Source organism: Mirounga angustirostris, unplaced genomic scaffold (assembly GCF_029215605.1).
Source record: "Mirounga angustirostris isolate CCGP_5_RB_7025 unplaced genomic scaffold, mMirAng1.0.hap1 SCAF_16, whole genome shotgun sequence".
Classification (NCBI taxonomy): Eukaryota; Metazoa; Chordata; class Mammalia; order Carnivora; family Phocidae; genus Mirounga; species Mirounga angustirostris.
Genome location: NW_026991724.1, coordinates 23,224,904 through 23,246,395, shown reverse-complemented (window position 1 = coordinate 23,246,395; position 21,492 = coordinate 23,224,904). Strand labels below are relative to the sequence as shown.

General features: G+C 38.2%; 1 protein-coding gene across 2 annotated transcripts in view; it reads right to left on the bottom strand.

The window, feature by feature from the left end:
• CDH8 (cadherin 8) overlaps window positions 1-21,492 on the bottom strand; it is a 343,095-nt gene that overhangs the window by 100,066 nt on the left and 221,537 nt on the right. The window contains exon 8 of one of the 2 annotated variants that reach the window (XM_045891003.2): window positions 21,371-21,376. The exons of the other annotated variant lie outside the window; for it this stretch is intronic. Coding sequence (XP_045746959.1) covers window positions 21,371-21,376 — 6 coding nt within the window. The remainder of the gene's footprint in view (window positions 1-21,370; window positions 21,377-21,492) is intronic. 2 annotated transcript variants of the gene reach the window in all.

The following is a 21,492-nucleotide window of genomic DNA, read 5'->3' as shown; positions in this document are numbered from 1 at the left end:
AGAATCCAGGTAGAGGCAGATTTTCTTTTTTGGTCACATGGCTTCTCTGCCTAAATAAAATGCAGAGAAATTAGCCTAAGAAGCAACTTTTCCACCACGTTGGTTGGATTTGAAAACAAAGCTGTTTTTGTACCTTCTCCAGAGGAAAATAATTTTTAAATTGAGATAAAATACAGACTGGGACAATATGATCCTCTGTTGTTAATATCAAGTATCTGAAGTTCTTCATGGGAACTTTCAGAAAGCATGTATTACAGATTATCTGTCTTAAGACTATTAACCACAGCAGTCTACCTAGGTTGCTGAGGTCAGTAGGGGCTCATCCTAAAGAGATTTTGGAGTGTAACTATTGTCTAATCAAGTGGATTATAAAGGGATTTGAAAGAAATTTACAGATTCTTTAAAAGAAATGTGTTGGCTTTGACTAAAAGACAGTAAAAGGTGAAAAGAGGCTACTAGAGTTTGAAACATTTATAGGCAGGAAGGAGATGGAGAAGAAATCTTAGCTACAAACAAAAATAGTTTATTTAAGAAAAGGAATGATTCAGAGGGGCCCAGAGTCTAGAAAAATCAGTCCGTAAGACAAGTACTAGATAAGTAAACCTGTGATCTAAGTGAATTGAAGAATTGCTGTTAACTAGTATTTGCTATGTAACTTACATCTGCATAATGGTATCTGTAGGGATTATCCTATGTTAAACCATTATGTGGTAGATATATGGAACCTATCCTTTATCTTTCAGGTCTTCCAACAGAAAACTCCTCTAGGAATTTGACTCACAAAAGTATACCTGTTTTTAAGCCTGAAGCGGACACCGTTTAATAAGACATAATTTCTGATCAAAGGTAGTTTGTGGTACTTTTAAAACGTGGCATCAACTTAAGAGTGTCTTCCTTTGCATCTGGGCTTTGTTTATGGTTAAGCAATAAAGTTTTGTATTAGAGGTGTGCAGGCATTAAAAAAAAAGACTGGTAGATTTCACTCTCCATCACTCTAGGGATGGTTACTCTTGTAATCGACACACAGTGGATTCCACACAAACTAATCTGAAACCAAAATAAACATCACTTTGAGGGAGCCAGGTGGATCTTCCAGCCAAGCCACAACCTCTGCTGACACTGCAGATCAGAAATGAGCTTTCCTCATTTTGCCTTGTGCAACTTAGATTTGTGAGGAAATTTGCTTGCTAATGTTTAAAGCTACTAAGTTTGGGGATGACTTAGAATGTTAACACTTCCCCTTCTGAATTTAAAACTTGTTACCAATATGGCCAATAATATTACCTACTGAAACTAAAATAGACATCCTATTTTTTTTTTTTACAAGTAATGTGAACAGAATTACCTGAGGGAACATAATACTATCAAAGTACTGCATATATTTAATAAACGTGGGTTAGTATTAATTTCAAAAATGGTAAAGACAGAACTCACATTACTAAGGTTTAAGAAGAGAAAGGAATGGAGAAAAGGCAACTTTCTAAAGTCATACATTGCAAATTTGTAATTTCCCTATGCTTATTTTCCTAAGTAAAAATCAATGCTTTAAGACAATTGTGAATATTTATGCAACCAATATGGGAGCACCCAAATACATAAAGCAGCTAATAACAAAGTAATCAGTAGTAAAGCAATAGTAGGGAACTTTCATCTCACACCCCGCTTAATGGACAGATTATACAAACAGAAAATCAACAAGGAAACAGGGGCTTTGAATGATACATTGGACCTGATGGATCGGACATATATTCAGAACTTTGCATCCTCACAGCAAAATACACATTCTTTCAAAGTGCACCTGCAACAGCACCTAGTAGGCAGCAAGCCTCCAAGTCCTACCACTTTTCAAATCACAACACTATTAAACTAGAAATTAACCACAAAATCTGGAAATGCACAAATACAGGAAAGTTAAATAACATGCTACTAAACAATGAATGAATCAGCCAAGAAATCAAAGAGAAAATCAAAAATAAGTGAAAATGGACAATGATTCAAAACTTTCAGGATGCAGCAACAGGTATTTTAGGAGGGAAGTTTACAGCAAGAAAAATCCCAAACCTAACCTTATACCTAAAGGAGCTCAGGGAAAAAAAAAAAAAAAAAAAAGCAGAAGGAAGGAAAAAAATAAGGATTAGAGCAGAAATAAAATAGAATCCAAACAATACAAGAGCTTAATGAAACCAGGAGCTGATTCTTTAAAAGTTGATAAATTTTACTGTTCTTTTCAGCCAGACTCATTAAAAAGAGGACTCCAACAAAATCAGGTATGAGAGAGGAGAAGCACCAACCAACACCCCAGAAGTACAAAGGATTATAAGAAAATATTATGAAAAGTTATATACCCACAAACCAGACAACCTAAAAGAAACCTACACATTCCTAGAAACATACAAACTCCCCAAAATGAAGCAGGAGCTAACATAAAATTAGAATAAAGTGCCATCGATGAAATTGAATCATTCATCAAAAACTCCTAACCAAACAAAGACCAGGACCAGATGGCTTCCCAGGTGATTACTACTAAACATTTAAAGAAGAGTTAATACCTATTCTCAAATTATTCCACGAAATATAAAAGGAAGGAAAATTTCCAAATTCATTCTATGAGGCCAGCATTACCCTGATACCAAAATCAGATAAAGACACTAAGAAAAACCCTACAGGCCAATATCTCTGATGAATATAGTATTTTGTTGAAGATTTTTGCATCTATTAAAGTGAACCCAGCAATACATTAAAAAAACGAAAAAACAAAAAAATCCTTCACGATGGTCAAGTAGGATTTATTCCCAGGATGCAAGAGTGGCTCAATATCTGCAAATCAATGTGATACATCACATCAATAGGAGGATAAAACCCATATGATCACTTCTATAGATGCAGAAAAAGCATTGGACAAAGTAAAACATCCATGCATGATAACAACCCTCAGCAAAGTAGGTTTGGAGGGAATAATAAAAGACCTATATGTAAAATCCACAGCTAACATCATCCTTAATGGGGAAAAACAGAGCTTTTTCCCCCTGGGGCCAAGCACAGGATAAAGATGTTCATGCTGACCACTTTCATTCAACAGAGTACTCGAAGTCCTAGCCACAGCAATCAGACAACAAAAAGGGCATCTTGGTCAGTAAGGGACAAGTAAGACTTATTATTTCCGTATGACAGAACACTATACATAGTGAATCCTAAAAACGGCACCAAAAAGTACTGAATAAATGAATTCAGTAAGGTTCCAGGATGCAAAAGTCTTTGTACAGAAGCCCATAGCCTTTCTATATACTAACCATTAAGAAATAGACCTTAAACACTCTTAAGAAATAGACCTTAAAACACTCCCATTTACAATCACACAAAAAATAAAATACCCAGAAACCTAATCAAGTAAGTGAAAGACCTGAACTGTGAAAAGTAGAAAACATTGAAGATGACACAAACAAATGGAGGGATATCCATGTTCATGGATTGCAACAATATTGTTAAAATATCCATAGTATCCAAAGCAATCTACAGATTTAATCCACAGCATTTTTCACAGAACCAGAACAAATAATCCTAAAGTTTGTAGGGATCCACACAAGACCCCAAATAGGGAAAGCAATCTTGCGGGGGGGGCGGGGGGGGCGGGATGGAAGTGTCTCAGTCCCAGATTTCAACATGTACTACAAAGCTGTAATAATCAAAACACCAAGGTACTGGCACAGAAACAGACACAAAGATCAATGGAATAGAATAGAGAGCCCAGAAAAAAACCCCTACGAATCCATGGTCAATTCATCTTCCACAAAAGAGAGGAGAACTTGCTAGTGGGAAATGACAGTCTCTTCAACAAATGATGTTGAAAAACCTGGACAGCAACATGCAAAAGAATGAAACCGGACCGCTTTCTTACACCATATACAGCAATAAACTCTAAATGGATTAAAGACCTAAATCTGAGACCTGAAATCATAAAAATCCCAGAAAAGACCGCACCGGCTCTGACATTCACTACGGCAACACTGTCACACAAAGGAAGGGAAACAAAAGCAAAAAATACATCAAAATTAAAAGCTGCTGCACAGCAAAGGCACCAATCAACAAAACTAAAAGGCAAGCTATGGAAGGGGAGAAGTTAGTTGCAAATGATATTCAATAAAATAATGTAAGTATGTATATAAATATATGCAAAACATTGAACTTAAATAATTTAACCCCCAAACCCCACAAATGATCCAATTTAAAAATGGGCAGAAGACAGGAACAGATGTTTTCCCCAAAGAAAACATACAGATGGTCCACAGTCATATGAAGAGGTACTCACCATCACTCATCATCAGGAAAATGCAAATCAAAACCACCATGAAACCACCTCACACCTGTCAGAATGGCTAAAATTAACAACACAAGAAACAGTAAGTGTTGGAGAAGAAGGAACCCCTTGCACTGTTGGTGGGAATGCAAACTGGTGCAGCCACTGTGGAAAAGTGTATGGAGGTTCCTCAAAAAAAAAACAGAACTACCCTACAATCCAGTAATTGCACTACTGGGGTATTTGTACAAAAAACAAAAAAACACTAATTCAAAGGGACCTATGCACCCCTATGTTTATGGCAGCCTTCTTTACAATAGCCAAATTATGGAAGCAACCCAAGTGCCCACAGCTGATTTAGTTATATCAACTTGAAGGTTTAAGGAATGATCAAAATGCATTTCCAGCAAGATTTCTAATTTTAAAAAGGCTTCGATCTTGAACAGTTCTGTCCTATATGTGTCTTTGGCCACTGAAAAGGGGAACAGATCTGTATGAGCCTCTCGGTTGTAAACGCTCCCTAAAATAAAATAACGACTTTATTGGGAGAGAAATTAGACACTCTGAATATTAGGCTCATTCGGAAAGCTTTCGAAAATACAGATTCATGGCTCTCTTACTGTAATACAGAATATTAGGGTGAGACCCAGGCACTTGGAAGCTTTAAAAACTTCCTCGTGGTTATATACTGTGTGAGTCAATTTACGTAACCTTCTTGAACTGACCAAACTATAGAACTGGAGAGCAGATTCCTGATTGCCAGGAATTAAGGCTTGGGAGTGTGGCTTGGGAGGGAAGTGGTTCGGTTATAAAAGTACAACAAGAAATCCTTTCAGGCGTGATGAAACTGTTCTATATCTTGACTGGGGGTGTATACATGAACGGACACATATGTTAAAACTGCATAGGATTACAGACACACATGCACTAAGTACAGGTAAAACTGGGGATATCTGAGTACGTTCGGTAGACTATCAATGTGAATTTCCTGGTTGTGATATCCTACTACAGTTCTAGATATTACCATTAGAATACATTGTACAAAGCGTACACAGGAACTCTTCATATTTTTAATTACAATTGCATGCAAATATATTATCTAAGATAAAAATTTAATTCAACAATCCAACTTCCTGATGATCATCATCTAAGATTGAAAACAACTAGGATTCTCAAAACTATGAACAGAAGTTTTCACATAGGGGAGGAACTGGTATATGTCAGTGGTTTTCACTTTATGGTCTACCCTGCGGTATGAGCATCACTTGGAGTCTTGCGAAAAATGCCAATTCTAAGCCTCCAATTCACACCCAACTAATCAGAGACTGAGGGTGGGGCCCAGCAATCTGGGGTTCCGTAAACTCTCCAGGTGGGTGTAATGCAAGCTGAACTTCAAGAAACAAGTTAGGATTTTGTGATAATTGTTAAACATATGCTGGGTAGAGCTTTCCTACTCCAAGTTAGTCCACTGACCACCAACATCAATGTCACCTGGAAGCTTAGAAGAAATGCAGAATCTGTACCACAGACTGGGCATCCACATCTGCATTTTGACAAGATCTCCCTGTAACTCAAAGACACATTAAAGCTTGAAAAGCAGTGCCCGAGAGTACTTGCTGAACAACTGTGATGTGTATTCCATCAAAAATGCAGCTCAGTTTCTAGGACAGGGAGAACATTGGGGCACCATCTTCCTGCTGGGGCAGGAATGTTAAACAACTTGTCCCCAATTACACATCTTCGAAGTAGCCCACCTAGGATTTGAGCTTGCCCAGGACATAAAAGGACAACAGGAAAGATCTCTTTGGGTCTGGATCCCTCCAGAACCTGTGTTCCTAGGCAGTGTGCTAAATTGCCCAGCCTTTCTCCATGTGTTAGGCCTGTGGGCCAATTCTGATTTCCGACCACTTACACTCAAGCCAGGGTCAGAACAGATACCATTATTCACTCAGGCAGCTCTGATTATATTACTATCTGAACCATAAGCTCACAATCAGAACCTCAGATATACCACCCAGGATTCTCTGGCTTCAGGGCTGTAGAGTGTCTGCATGTTTTCCTCCTCCTCCCTAAGGCCTCCCATCGATCTCTCCCTGCGCATCACAGGACACAGACTCCAAGTCGACAGAGTGCACGTTAGCTGTAAAATAATAGTGTTGGGAGCTCGAGTTGAAAGGGAAATGTCTGATTGTCTCTGACTGGATTTCCTGCATATTTATCTTCCAAACTTCAATTCTGTGGAAGAGTGCAGGCAGAACCAAGTGTTACCTGAATGCACAACTAACAGTGTAAAAAAGCATTTACCATTTTTATGTGTAGGGTTTAACTTCAAGAAAATAGCAAAATTCACATTGACTAAATGGTTTGGGGATTTCCAGGAGAGGGGGAGTTGCTTTTAATCCTTTTGCTGACTAAGTAGGGAGGCATGGCTGGAAAATGCTTCAAAGCTGTTAGAGAATAGATTAGGATTCTTTGTGTTCTTAAGAATCCTCAGAAGTGACATAAAAGTAAGTTTTTATCTGTAACAACAAAACAAAACAAATAGCTCGTGGAACAAGGTAGACCTTAATAAATAGGTAATTCGAGCGACTACTGTTATTGAGCATCACGTTCTAGTTCCTGATAGCCTTGGGAGATTCACAGGTGAATACGTAATAATCCGATGAATTTAGTGTATCTAATTTAATTGTTAGTTTCAATGGGCCAGGCATGGGGCTAGGGGCTAAATAGGTGTCTTTTCTACTGTAGATCACACAATAGACCTATGAAATTGGTACTCATGTTCACATTTCACAAAGAAGAAAACTGAAGCTCAGGAACATGGGGTGACTTGTCCGTAGTCACACAGCAAGTAGGTGACTGATGGAATTCAGACAAAAGCCTATCCGCCTGAAACTCCTTTCCTTGATGAGAAAAATGAGAAAAGGCAGTGAAAGGAGGTGGAATCCTTTGAGAAAGCAAGGAGATTGAGGCTCAGGTCAGACTGTGACCCAACTTTAGTACTTCTCTTTCTCCCACAGACAGCTCCAAATGTGCTTCTTTTTGGAAACGTAAGACTAATTACTACCATCTACATGAATCGCTAACCGTTCCCATCCAGTTACTGATGCAGAATAACTATTATACGTGTCCATAAACGAGGCAGAATGTTACCGTACGTTTCTTTTTGTCTCGACACTGAAGTATACCAGAGATTCTCTGTTCCTCGTGGTCTGTTGTTGCATGAACTATTGGCCGGGGGCGGGGGGAGTATAGGAAACTGACCCATTTTTGGTGAGGGTAATAGGTGGCATTGATATAGACAGATGTGGATTAAATTCATCCTCAGTTCTCCCAGGCTCCTTTTAAAAACAATTCCCTTCCCTCTTTCACCTTCGTGTATAAATGTACAGATCTAAAGATGAATGTATACATGAACATGATAAAAGTTTAATTTCCAGGTGATTTAGATAATAGTTGTAATATTTTCAAACAACGCAGCAACGACCAACATGGAGTAATCTGGGCAAGGCTCTGGCTGCTGTCTTGGGAAAATTATTTTCTATACTTGAAAAATGGGTCTCGTATTACTTGCCCTTTACATAGCTCAGAGAAAAAGCTGAAAGGATTAATGAAGTATTTGTTACGATTTGTAAGCCGGAAAACTTAAGAGATCATCACCATTATTCTTTTAGATTCTTCAAATAAAATTTGCAGTAGAACCATAACCCTTGAACCTTTGTGAATAAGGCAGATGTGAGAATGTAGCAATAATGTAATTTCTAAAGAAGCCTTTGTTGTTTAAGTGCTTCAATCAAATCTGTAAATCTCAAAAATATCAGAGAAACTGATTCTCAGGGGAAAAAAAAAAAAGGAACAAAGCTGAGAATTGGGAAACCAAGAAAGGTATGCTCTTCCAATGCTGCAGGCTGACGCACCATTTGGCATCTCACCCTCAGATGAAATTACACTCATTAGATCTAGGATTCTAGCGACTTACTAGATGGTTCTCCTCAAATTCATTGAATTAGTTGAGATACTCATGCAGCCTTTCCCCCACATCTGTTGCTTGGCTACGTATGGGTAAAATGCCAGTTGCTTTTATTTTTCACTTTTCCTTCCAGATGTTTTGGCATCACATAGTTACAGGCGTATAATTATTTAAAAATGAAAGATTAATCCAAGAGAGTTTTACTGTTTTCTGCCTTCTAGGCTTTAACTGTAATAATAAAGGAAGTAACGTTATTGTTTTAAAATGTGAACTGGGATCTGAAATTCACATCTCTCTTGACCCAGTATTTCAACAACGGACCTGTGTAAATTTAAAAAAAATTTGTTGTATTTCCTGAAGAAACTGCAGGCTGATTTCATGCAATAAGAGAAAGGAGAGACTCCATATCCAGAATAAATCCTCTACGCCTGCTCAAATAGTTCTCTAAAGCAGTAACACCAGAGATTTAGGAGAAGTTTCAATCTGGCCTGAAACAATTTTGCCTTTTGAGAAGGCATCCTTATTTGATGAGAACCTAGAAAGGTACATTATAATGTTAACCTATTTCCATCAGGACTACCTTGATTTTCATTCTCCTCTTAACAATGACTAGCATTTATTGAGTTCTTACTATATACTCCATACCAAGAATTCTACTAAATGTATTACTTCTTTCAATATCCAATCTACTTTTTGCAGGTGCTAAGTTTATCAACATGATATCCAACAGATAGATAGTAACAGTCTTTACTGTTACTACATCTCATACCAATTGAGAAAATAAATGCCTTCCTAAAGTGATAGTTCTCAAACACTTTGGTCTCAGGGCCTCTTTGTGTACTAAAACATTATTGAAGAAACCAAAAAAGCTTTTACTTGAAAACATATCTGTTGTTGGGTTCTCTCTCTCTAGTTACAGCTATTTGTTTCTTTAAGACCCATCGATACACAAACACGTTTCATTAGCCACTGAACAGTGGTATCAATATAGGTCACACAGCCACCAGAAAACTCCACTCTCCACTCAGGCAAATAGTGTCTTACTATCATAAACACATTTTGACCTTGTGGATCCCTTAAGAAGGTCCCAAAGACTAAGTCTCTCTGGACTTAACTTTGACTATGCTGTCTTAAAGGTTAAAAGATTCTTGCTGCCCTAATCTTTCCCCGCATATTTCAACCATTCTATTATTTAAGACTAGGCATTATGCTAGGTGCACTGTACAACAATATAGAAACACGTTATTATCCACATACAAATGGTGAAATTGAGGCTCAGAAAAGAGGAGTACTTTGCCAAACAGCACATGACTTAGAAGTTTTGTAGTTAGTTTACTTTCTCTTATCTTTCTGTCCCCAAACCTGTACTCTTCATTATCATGCTCTACTGCAGCCACCAAAGATACCTCAGCCAGAGATGAAAGAGAACTTAATGACGGTCTGATTTCACTCACATACTACAGAGAACTCTGAAATTCAGGGTTACAGTCACATTGGGCCCAAAAATTGAACCTGTATTCCCCAAATGGTTTTATCATGCCTCTTAAAAGTAGTTGTTCCTACTGCAAGTAATTCTAGTATGTGTACATTAAAAAGACAGCCCAAGTAAAGATGACGGGGAGCCAGAGTTCATGCTAAAACTACACTGAATAAAATAAATGTACTACCATAGGACTTTTATTTTTATGCTTTTTATTCCACATATACTGTAAGCAGTTCAATTCCCCTTTTTGTTCCTCTATGTATTACAACTAGTACAAGGCCTGCCATCATTGACGTATTCGAAAATTTGTGCAAAGATTAGTATTTTTCAAAGGATGTCTGCCCATAGGCCACACTTCTTTAGTAGCATGAGAGTTCAGCCTTTGACATAGAACCTGGTGGATGACCTTATATACATTCCTGACTTCCCTAGATCTCCCTTCATCCATTTCTGAAACAATGCTCAGGAGACATCCATCTCAACATTATGAAGAGTAAATGAAACAAGGCTTTGCACACAATGAGTAGCATTCTCCTTGGGATTCTGTAGTATCTCAAATGCTAGTTTATCTCCTTGTCACAGTCACATATCATTCAATCTTGCAGATCTAGACATGGAATCAACAGAGATCCTAAGAGAGTTGGTACACTGACCAATGCTTTCTTTGCATCCAGGCAACTATCCTAAATCTTAATTCTTATGATGTCCAAAAAAATATACCTTGGGCATTCATTTGTATTTTCCTGTTGGCCCTCTATGCATTTCTACAGTACAACGGAAAGATGAGGTGGAAATAAGATGTGCCTACAATGGAGGCCACCATAACCACGACTTAAATAGGCCCAAGATCAACAATCCCTCCTTTGTATCCCCACAATCCCAAAACATCCTGGGTGGATTCATACCAACTCCTTTGCCTGTAATATTCTTGGTTTTCTTCTTCACTTGTCCCAAAGTAGCATTGAGCTTGATTGGGAAGGGCACTGGGGAAAGTATATAGAACTCATTTCTTCCTCATATGTGTTGTTTGGATACTTTGTTTCCTTCCATTAGATGACTTGACTGTAATCCAGGAGTTGTCTCCCAACTAGAGGAGCCCCAACTCTTGGATGGGAACTAGGGCTTCAACAACCTGTGACCACAGAGCCTCGCAGTGTTATGCTGAAAAGTGTTTGACTCACTAATGTTTTATGTGTTGAGTCAACAACTATTTGGTACACTTAGTCATTATTTTTTTAGACTTCAAACCTCTTTAAGATGGACACTATGAGGGACCAAAGGAAAAAAAAAAAAAGACAAATATCTAATTCAGCACATCCCATTTTCACGAAGGTCTCCTATTTATATGCCAGAAGTCATCTCTGCAATATCTAACTGGCCTTTTAAAACCCATGTCTAGGGCGCCTGGGTGGCTCAGTTGGTTAAGCGACTGCCTTCGGCTCAGCTCATGATCCTGGAGTCCCTGGATCGAGTCCCGCATCGGGCTCCCTGCTCAGCGGGGGGTCTGCTTCTCCCTCTGACCCTCTGACCCTCTTCCCTCTCGTGCTCTCTGTCTCTCATTCTCTCTCTCTCAAATAAATAAATAAAATCTTTAAAATAAATAAATAAATAAATAAAACCCACGTCTAACCAATACTTCTGATAAATATCCAGATATGTTCAGATTTATTTTAGGTATCCGTTTCCCTGAGAAGTCACCCAACACGTCAGTTTCTGTCTTAGATGCTTTTTATAGCTTTTCTTAAATAAACAAGTGTGGGTTTCTATGGTATTCTTTGGAGTTCAGTTTTTGTTTCTTTGTAACTGCTACATAATTATATTGGAAATGTGAAAAACAGTTCAGCAGGAAATCAAATGCTGGCTCAGTATGGGTATTTTTATTTCCAGAGATACTCAAATATGAACCGGCAAAGAGATTTGGATACTGTGCCTAACATGCAATCTAATGACAAGCCTTATTTAAAAGCCAGCAAAAAAAAAAAAAAGCCCAAAAAAGCTCAGAACATTTTTTCCCCAAACACACTTTTTTTTTTTTTTTTACAGTGCATTAGAGCTGTTCCTTTTGTTTTTGCTAAACAAGTAAAGCTGAGAGAAAAGGTTCTAAAAAAATCAGTGTCTCTTAAACAACATGCTCAGAACAGTGCAACTCAAAGAACGAATGATGAGGCTTCTATCATTATTACCATTGTTAAAAACAGACACAGAATATATTTATACTGTATAACTATGAATCATTCTCCATTATAATAAAATTATATATAATAAAATGTAATAAATTTATGTTGATATAATTAAAGAATTTTTTTTTCCTGTATCAGCTAAGTGAGTTTTAGCTCCCTCCTCAGCATTAGCTTCCTTTTAATAAATACATTTGATTGGTCAAGGAAATTGTTTATGTTCAAGTAGATAGTTATTAATGGAACCTATATTGGAATCATGTTTGTTTGACGGCAAAGTCAACGCTTTTTCATTCCCTGCTCGTCATCCCTGGTTTTACTTCACATCTTCCTTCTTGAACCTATTATTAAGCATTAACTGTCAAATTACAACAGCGGGTATGTGGAGCAGACTTCATTATTCCAAGCTTATCTCAGTGGGTCTACAGGAGCAAACTACACTTTTAGCCTCTCATTTAGATTTTATTTTCTTTTACAGTTAGGAACTGGAGGCTCCTAAAAATACAAATTCCTTTACAATGGGTCATTCACAGATGTAGATTTTATATTCATCACCCCCCAACTGGATCTCCCCACACTCACCCCATTCTGTTAATTTAGAGGGGATAAAAGCCTAATAATGATATCTTATGGTGTTTGAACCTCTTTTATAAAAAGCTGGTTAAAGAAAGGCTGTGGATTCTTCAACTTTGGAAGGGATGGGCCATCTTTTTTTTTTTTTTTCCTGACTTGTTAATGTGTATCATGGTAGGTCTCAATAGCATTTAGGTTATTGGGAGAGGATAGAGGCCAAATGTTCAGAAATTGGGGGTAAAGAGACAGACAAACCTAGGATCACATCCAAACTCAGCCACCTAAATCCAGGGAGTTTGAACTGTGACTGCTTTATTTATTAGAGTAGAGAATTTATGGTTCCAACCTAAGGAGTTTTTGTGCAAATTAAATGTGATAAAGGGCAGAGAAAGAGCTAGAACACTGTCTAGCATACAGTAAGCACAACACTTTTAATTATATCCTTACTTTCATACTCATCACCAAGGCTTACAACCACCAACAGTATTTGCTTCCCCTCTCTGCTCATTAGTTTTCATCAGATGCCAACTTCTGTTCTTTCAAACCCCATCTCTAATGCAGCTTTAGTTTTACTCTGAATTAGGACTGCAGGGATTATAGCAGTGGTTGTCAAAGTGTAGTCCCTGGCTCAGCAGCATCCTTCACATCGCAAATTGTTAAAAATACAAATTCTTGGCCCAGAAATCTGTTTTAACAAACCTTTAGGTGATTCTGATCCACCATAACGTTTCACAAACACCATCAGAGTGAACTCCCAAGGAAGATGGTATGGTAGTAGGATCCTCAGCTCACTTCGTCCCCCAGATAAAACAAGGTAACCCTCACATCACTGTAAATAACCCAGAAAATGAGCCAAAGACTGGAAGTACAGACTCTCCACAGCTAACTATAGAGAAAAGACCACATGAAAGAGGGTAGGAAAGACAGAGACACAGTTGGGAGCTAGACAGAGGGATTGTCGATGGAAGGGAGGGATGCCACTGGCACAGACGGGAAAAACACAGACCCTCACACCAAGCAGCCTAGGCACCGGGAACCTGCATGGGGAAGATGAATCCCCCATAACTTCTGGCTTTGAAAACCAGAGAGGCCAAATTTTAAGATTTCTTAAAATCAGCAGGGCTTAACACCTGGAACTTCACAAATCAGTTAGGCGTGGCTCCAGAGCAATTGGAAACTGAATACCTGCCCTTAATGAGATAGCCTGACAAGCAGCCTTGTCAGGGGGGACAGCATAGAAGCAGCAGTTTGAAAAACACATGAGGTACATGAGAAGGACATCTGTTTACTGATATCAAAGTGTGCAGGAGGGGCGGGGATCATTGGGAGACTTCTCCGGGACCGAAGGAGCTATCGGGCACCATTTCCCTCCCTCACCCCCAGCCTAGGCACAGGAACACCTGTGAGAACCAGCCAGCACCAACAGTCACTTCCTAACTTGTTAACAACCTGCCCTGCCTGTCATGTTCTCCTGCACACCTGTCTCCTTCAATACACCCTTGGCCTGAGCCCAACCAAAGCCGTGCCACAAGCCCGACAGTGTGCAAGCAGCCCTGACAGGTGCCAGCACCCCTCCAAGGTGACTCATGCCCCAAGGAGAAGGGAAGATAACCACAGACGGCACTCTGACCGCTAAACTGGCAGTGGGCTGGAGGCAGACATTAGGTCGGACTGCAGGCCCTACCCACCAATCAAGAGCTTCACAGGGGATAACACAGGGAAAGGGCCCTGCAGTTTGGTGCCACAACATCTCTGGTAAACATCTGGTCTGACTCAAGCCAGAGGTGGCCCCAGACTGGCCCACTAACACCACAGGGACAACACCATACCCCTTAACAGGCAGAAAGAACCACTGCAGACAACTAGACTGAAAGCAAAAGCAGTGCACCTACAACAATAGGGTGCACAAGACACACATAGGAGACACCCCTCAAGTGCCAGGTTCTGATGAACAGGGGACACTGCACAACAGGACACTACAGAACCTCTTCTTGATAAGGTCATTACTTTCAAAAGCAGGAGACATAGGTGACTTTCCTAAGATACACACACACAGACTTAGAAAAACTGAGGACAGAGGGAGTATGTCCCAAATGAATGATCAGTACAAAGTCATAGCAAGAGAGCTAAATGAAATGGAGATAAGTTCATGTGCCTCCTAGAGAATTTAAAGAAATGGTCATGAAGTTATTCACTGGGCTTGAGAAAAGAATGGAGGGCATCAGTGAGACCCTTAACAAAGAGAAAATACAGAAAAGAACCACTAAGGGATGAAGAAATAATAACTGACATTAAAAATATACAAGAAAGAATAAACAGAGTAGACTAAAGGAAGCAGGAGAATTTATCAACAACCTGGAGGAAAGAGTAATGCAAAGCAATCAAGCTGAACAGGAGAGAGGGGAAAAAAAAAAAAAAACAACAAGAAAAATAATGAAAATATTTTTAGGGAATTCAGTAACACCATCAAGCATAATAACATTTGCATTATAGGGATCCCAGAAGGACAAGAGAGAGAAAAGGGGAAAGCAAATTTATTTGGAAAAAATAGTAGCTTAAAACTTATGTAATCTGAGGAATGGAACAGAAGCCCAGATCCAGTAGTCTCAGAGATCCCTCAACAAAATCAACCCAAAACATATAGTAATTAAAATGGCTAAAAAGTAGAGATAAAGAGAATTTTTAAACCACCAAGACAAAGGAAAACTGCTACATACAAAGGAGACCACATAAGGCTAACAGCTGATCTTTCAGCAGAAACTCTGCAGGCCAGAAGGGAGGGCATGATATATTCAAAGTGCCTTACAAAAGGAAAAAAAAAAAAAAAAATCTGCAGTCAAGAATAATCTCTATGCAACAAGGCTATCATTCAAAACAGAAAGACAGATAAAGAGTTTCCCAGGCAAATGCAAGCTAAAGGAATTTATGAGCACTAAACTAGCTCTACAAGAATATTAAAAGGGATATATTGAACAGAAAGGAAAGACCATAAGCAGAAACAAGTAGAAACACAAAAACACTAGACGTTTATAAAAATCACTCAAGGGATTCACAAAATAAAGGGATGTAAAGTATGCCACCATATACCTAAAACATGGTGGGAAGAGGAGTAAACAATGGATTCAAACTTAAGTGATCATCAACTGAATATAGGCTTCTATATGCATGAGATGTTATATATAAACCTAATGGTAACCACAAAATCTAAAACCAGTTATAGCAAAAAATGAAAAGAAAGGAATGAATCCAGGGCGGCCATCATTGGGGAAAGCCAACTAACTGAGAGAAAAGAGCAAAAGAAGCAGAAAAAAACTCCAAAAACAACCATAACACAAGTAAAAAAGTGGCAATAAGTACATACCTCCTACCAATAATTACTCAATGTAAATGGACTACATGCTCCAAGAGAAATAGGGTCAGAGAATAGACAGAGAAAAAGTAAACTCATTTATATGCTGCATACAAGAAACTCATTTTAGACTTAAAGATGCATGCATATTGAAAGTGAAGGGATGATAAACATTCATTATACAAATGGAAGTGAATAGAAATCCGGGTTAGTAATACTTACATTGGACAAAACAGATTTTACAACAAAGGCTTTATTAAGAGACAAAGAAAAACATTACATAATCATAAGGGGAATAATCCAATAAGATACAACAATTGTAAAAGTTTATGTACCCAACTGGGGAGCACCAAATACATAAAGCAGCTAGTAACATAAAGGAAGTAATCAATAGTAATACAGTAATAGTAGAGGACTTGAACACCCCACTTACATCAGTGGACAGATCACCCAAGCAGAAAATTCAAGAAGGAAACAGTGGCTTTGAATGACATATTGGACCAGATGGCTTTAACAGATATATTCAGAACTTTCCATCCTAAAACAGAATACACATTCTTTTCGAGGTGCACATGGAACTTTAACCAGAACAGATCACATACCAGGCCACCAAACGGTCTCAACAAATTCAAGGAGACTGTGTCATACCATGCATCTTTTTGACCACAATGTTATGAAACTAGAAATCAACCACAAGAAAAAATCTGGAAATAAATTCATGGAGTTTAAATGACATGCTACCAAACAAAGAATGGGTCAAAAGAAATCAAAGAGGAGATTAAAAAAAAAAATACATGAAGACAAATGAAAATAAAAAACACAATGGTACAAAAATCTTTGGTATGCAGTTGATAGCAATACAGGCCAACCTCAAGAAGAAAAATTTCAAACCACCTAACCTTATACATTAAGGAGCTAGAAAAAGAACAAAACTCAGAACCAATATAACAATGGAAATAAAGATTAAAGCAGAAATAACCAAAGGAAACAAACAAAAAAATCATGAATCCAGCAACTATTTCTTTGAAAAGATCAAAAAAATTGATATTTAGACTCATTAAAAAAAAAAAAAAAGGTGGGGTGGGCACTCAAAAAGAAATCTGAAATCAAAGAGTAGAAATAACCAATACCTATCACATCCCAAAACTGAATCAGGTATAAACAGTGATTATAAGATGACCAATTACCAGCAATGAAATTTAATCAGTAATCAAAAAATCCCAACAAAAGATCAAGATCAGATGGCTTCACAGGTAAATTCTACCAAATATTTAAAGAAGAGATACTACTTATTCTTCTTAAACTATTCCAAAGAAACAGAAGAGGAAGCAAGGCTCCCACATTGATTCTTTGAGGCCAACATTACCCTGATACCAAAACCAGATACAGCACAAAAAAAGTGAACTGCAAGCCACTATCTCTGATTGAACATTGATGTAAAAACTCTCAACAAAATATTAGCAACTGTATCCAACAATACATTAAAAAAAATCATTCACTACAATCAAGTGAGATTTATCCCTGGGATGCAAGTGTGGATCAATATTTGCAAGTCAATCAACATGGTACATTCACATCAGTAAGAGAAAAAACCATATGATCATTTTAATAGATGCAGAAAAAACACTTGACAAAGTACATCTATTCATGATGAAAACCTTCAACATAGTGGGTTTAAAAAGGAACATATCTCAACATGATAAAGACCATATATGAAAAACCCACCATTGAGTATAACATCATACTCAATGGTAAACAACAACAAAAACCTGTCAACTTTTCCCCTAATATCACAAACAATATAAGGATGTCCACTCATAACACTTTAACTCAACATGGTACTGGAAGGCCTAGCCACAGTAATCAGACAACAAAAAGAAAAGGACTCCAAATTGGTAAGGAAGTAAAACTTCCACTCTTTGCAGTAGACATACTTTTTTTATATGTATTTATATATATATATATATATACACACACACACACACACACACACATAGAATCCTTAAAGACTCCACCCAAAACCACTAGAATTGATAAATTCACTAATGTCACAGGATACAAAAATCAATATACAGAAGTCTGTTGCATTTTTATAAACTAATACTGAAACAGCAGTAAGAGAAATTAACAATCCCATTTACAAAAAATAAAATACCTACAAATAAACTTAACTAAGGAGGTGAAAGACGTGAACTCTGAAAACTAGAAAGCATGGCATGGCGCCTGGGTAGCTCAGTTGTTGAGCTGCTGCCTTCAGCTCAAGTCATGATTCCAGGGTCCTGGGACTGAGCCCCGCGTCGGGCTCCTTGCTCAGCAGGAAGCCTGCTTCTCCCTCTCCCACTCCCCCTGCTTGGGTTCCCTCTCTTGCTGTCTCGGTCAAATAAATAAAATCTTTAACAAAACAAAACTAGAAAACACTAAAGAAAGAAACTGACACACAAATGGAAAGATACCCACGTTCATGGATTGGAATAATAAATATTGTTAAAATAGCCATACTACCCAAAGCAATCTACAGATTTAATCCATTCCCTACCAAAAATACCAACAGCATTTTTCACAGTATCAGAACAAATAATCCTAAAATTTGTAAGGAACCACACAATACCCCAAGTAGCCAGAGCAATCTTGAATAAGAAGAAAACTGGAGGTATCACAATCCCCAATTTCAAGATATACTACAAAGCTGTAGTAATCAAACCTCTATGGTACTGGCACAAAAAGAGACACATAGATCAATGGAACAAAATAGTCAGCCCAGAAATAAACCCACAATTCTATGATCAATTCATCTTTGACAAAAGAGGTAAGAATACACAATGGGAAAATGATGGTCTCTTCAACAAATGATGTTGAAAAAACTGGACAGCAACATGCAAAAGAATGAAACCGGACCACTTTCTTAAACCATACACAAAAAGAAACTCAAAATGGATTAAGAACCTGAATGTAAGACCTGAAACTAAAAATCCCAGAAGACAGCACAGGCTCTGACATTAGCTGTAGCAACATTTTTCTAGATAGGTCACGCGAGGCAAAGGAAACAAAAATAAAAAAAATACTGGGACTACATCAAAATAAAAAGCTTCCTGCACAATGTAGGAGACGACCAAGAAAGCTAAAAGATAGCCTATGGAATGGGAGAAGATATTTGCAAATGACATATCTGATAAAGTGTTAGTATCCAAAATATATAAAGAATGGATACTAATCAACATACCAAAAAAACCCCAAATAATCCATTTTAAAGTGGGGGGGCAGAAGACATGAACAGTTATTTCTCCTAAGAAGACATACAGATGCTCTACAGACACATAAAAAGATGCTCAACATCACTGTCAGAGAAATGCAAATCAAAACCACAGCTTCACCTCACACCTGTCAGAATGGCTAAAATAAAAAAAAATAAAAAAACACAAGAAACAACAAACATTGGCGAGGACATGGAGAAAAGGAATACCCCTCTTTCGTTGGTGGGAATGCAAGCTGGGTCAGCCACTGTGGGAAACAGTATGGAAATTCCTCTAAAACTAAAAACAGAACTACCATATGATCCAGTAATTCCACTACTTGGTATTTACCCAACGAAAACAAAAACACTGATTCAAAAAGATACATGCAACCCTATGTTTACTGTAGCATTATTTACAATATCCAAGTTACGGAAGCAGCCCAAGTGTCCATCGATAAGTGAATGGATGGTGTGGTACGCATGTACCATGGAATATTTATCTGTCATAATAAAAGAATGAAATCTTGCCATTTGCAACAACATGCAGGGATCTAGAGAGTATAATGCTAAGTGAAATTGGTCAGAGAAAGACAAATACTAGGTGATTTCACTCACATGTCGAATTTAAGAAACAAATGAAAAAGGAAAAAAAAAAGACAAACCAAAAAACAGTCTTAATTACAGAGAACAAGCTGATGGTTACTGGAGGGGACGTGCATGGGGGGAATGGGTGAAATAGATGAATGGGATTAAAGATTACACATATCTTCATGAACACTGAGTAATGTATGGAAGGGTGAATCACTATATTGTACACCTGAAACTAATATAACACTATGTTAACTATACTGGTATAAAAAAACAAAAACACCGTCTCATCCATATTCTACCCCCTCCATTCTCCACATCTCAGACTCTCCATTCCAATAACCTATTCTCCTAAATCTGAATCCTCATGTTCTGTGTCTTAGGTTTCCCTTATTTCAATATTTTAATGTATATGACGGGCCCCTTTGAAACAGAGTAAGATAATTTCCTTGATCTGTCATCAGAAGGCAACCATAATTTGCTTCACTTAATTTTCCAACAATATCTTCTTCTCCCTCTTGATCCCTCATCACCAGAAGATATTCTCAACTCTTCTCCTCTTGATCAAGATGTTTATTTGTGAAATGTGACAAAAAGCCTACTGTTACTCATGATCCTGATGAAAATATACCTTCTGCAAGGAATCCTCCCAGAGAACACGGTCTTTCCTGTCCAATGGAGAAATCTCACCCTGCTCCCAATTACAAACCTTTTAGTAAATGATGTGTTTGAGTTTCAAATGCATGCCTGAGGGAAAAGCTCTTCACTGTATGGATGCACTATTAAAGCTCAAAGAGAAAGGAATCATGTCTTACGGTGTTTCAAGTGCCCAATTCTTAACACAGTAGGTGCATGTGGAGTACTTGCTGAAATAAGCTGAACCCTATCTGTTTTAGGGATTTCTTCATTTTCAAAACTTTAGAAAAAATCATACTGATAGGAGAATATGAAATCTTTATGTTTTGGCAAGACTTTCTGAATTCTGGCTATGGAGACATGGAGTGGTCATTTCACATCTCAGAGGATTTCTTCTCCGTTCTTCGATGGGGTTCTGTAGGGCTCAAACAACACAGTGCTTGTGAAGCACTCAACTCAATGCCTGGCCCAAATTTGGTGCTAAAAGAATGTTACTTTGTTTTTACTTGAGTTTGTAGGTAGATCAAATGGACAGTCGTAAAAGGAGCGGGCACAACACATCCTGGTGAAAAACAGCATAACCTCTGGCCTTGGGTGACATGTGAGGTGGATCCCTGTATTAGAGAGACGTCGGGAACCCGTAAGTATCACTAGTGTAACTAAGGGTAGAGCGTAACCAATGCCCTGACACCCCAACTGAGATGGAAGCAAGGAATCATAGTTTAAATGTCTACCATTTTGCTCAAGGGTCACCTGACCTGGCACTGAAATGTTAGGTGGGTGGGGGTGGATAAAGACAGAATTGGTGCCTATTTTTAGCCCCAGTTTCTAAGCTCTGGATTAGGGATTCCTGTAATCAGAAAATGCGCTGAATTTTCATTCTCGGCTTTGCTGCTTTGTAACCTGCTTCCAGTTGTTCAATACAGATCAGATTAAATGATAAACGGGCTTGTTGGGTAATGAAGTGTGGGCTGGCATTATTCAAGGCTTGCCTTAAGGCTCTCAGAAGGAAACAGAAATAAAGTTTCTTAGATCAGAAGCCTGGCTCCTTGGGGAAGGAGAGGGGACTCGGGGCTCCCCTCCACTAGCACCTTTCTCATGGTTTCTGACTCCTAAGATTGATTAGTATTTTATGGGAATCCCTCCCACTGAATACAGTCAACGGCCCACAATTTTCATACAAGGAGAGC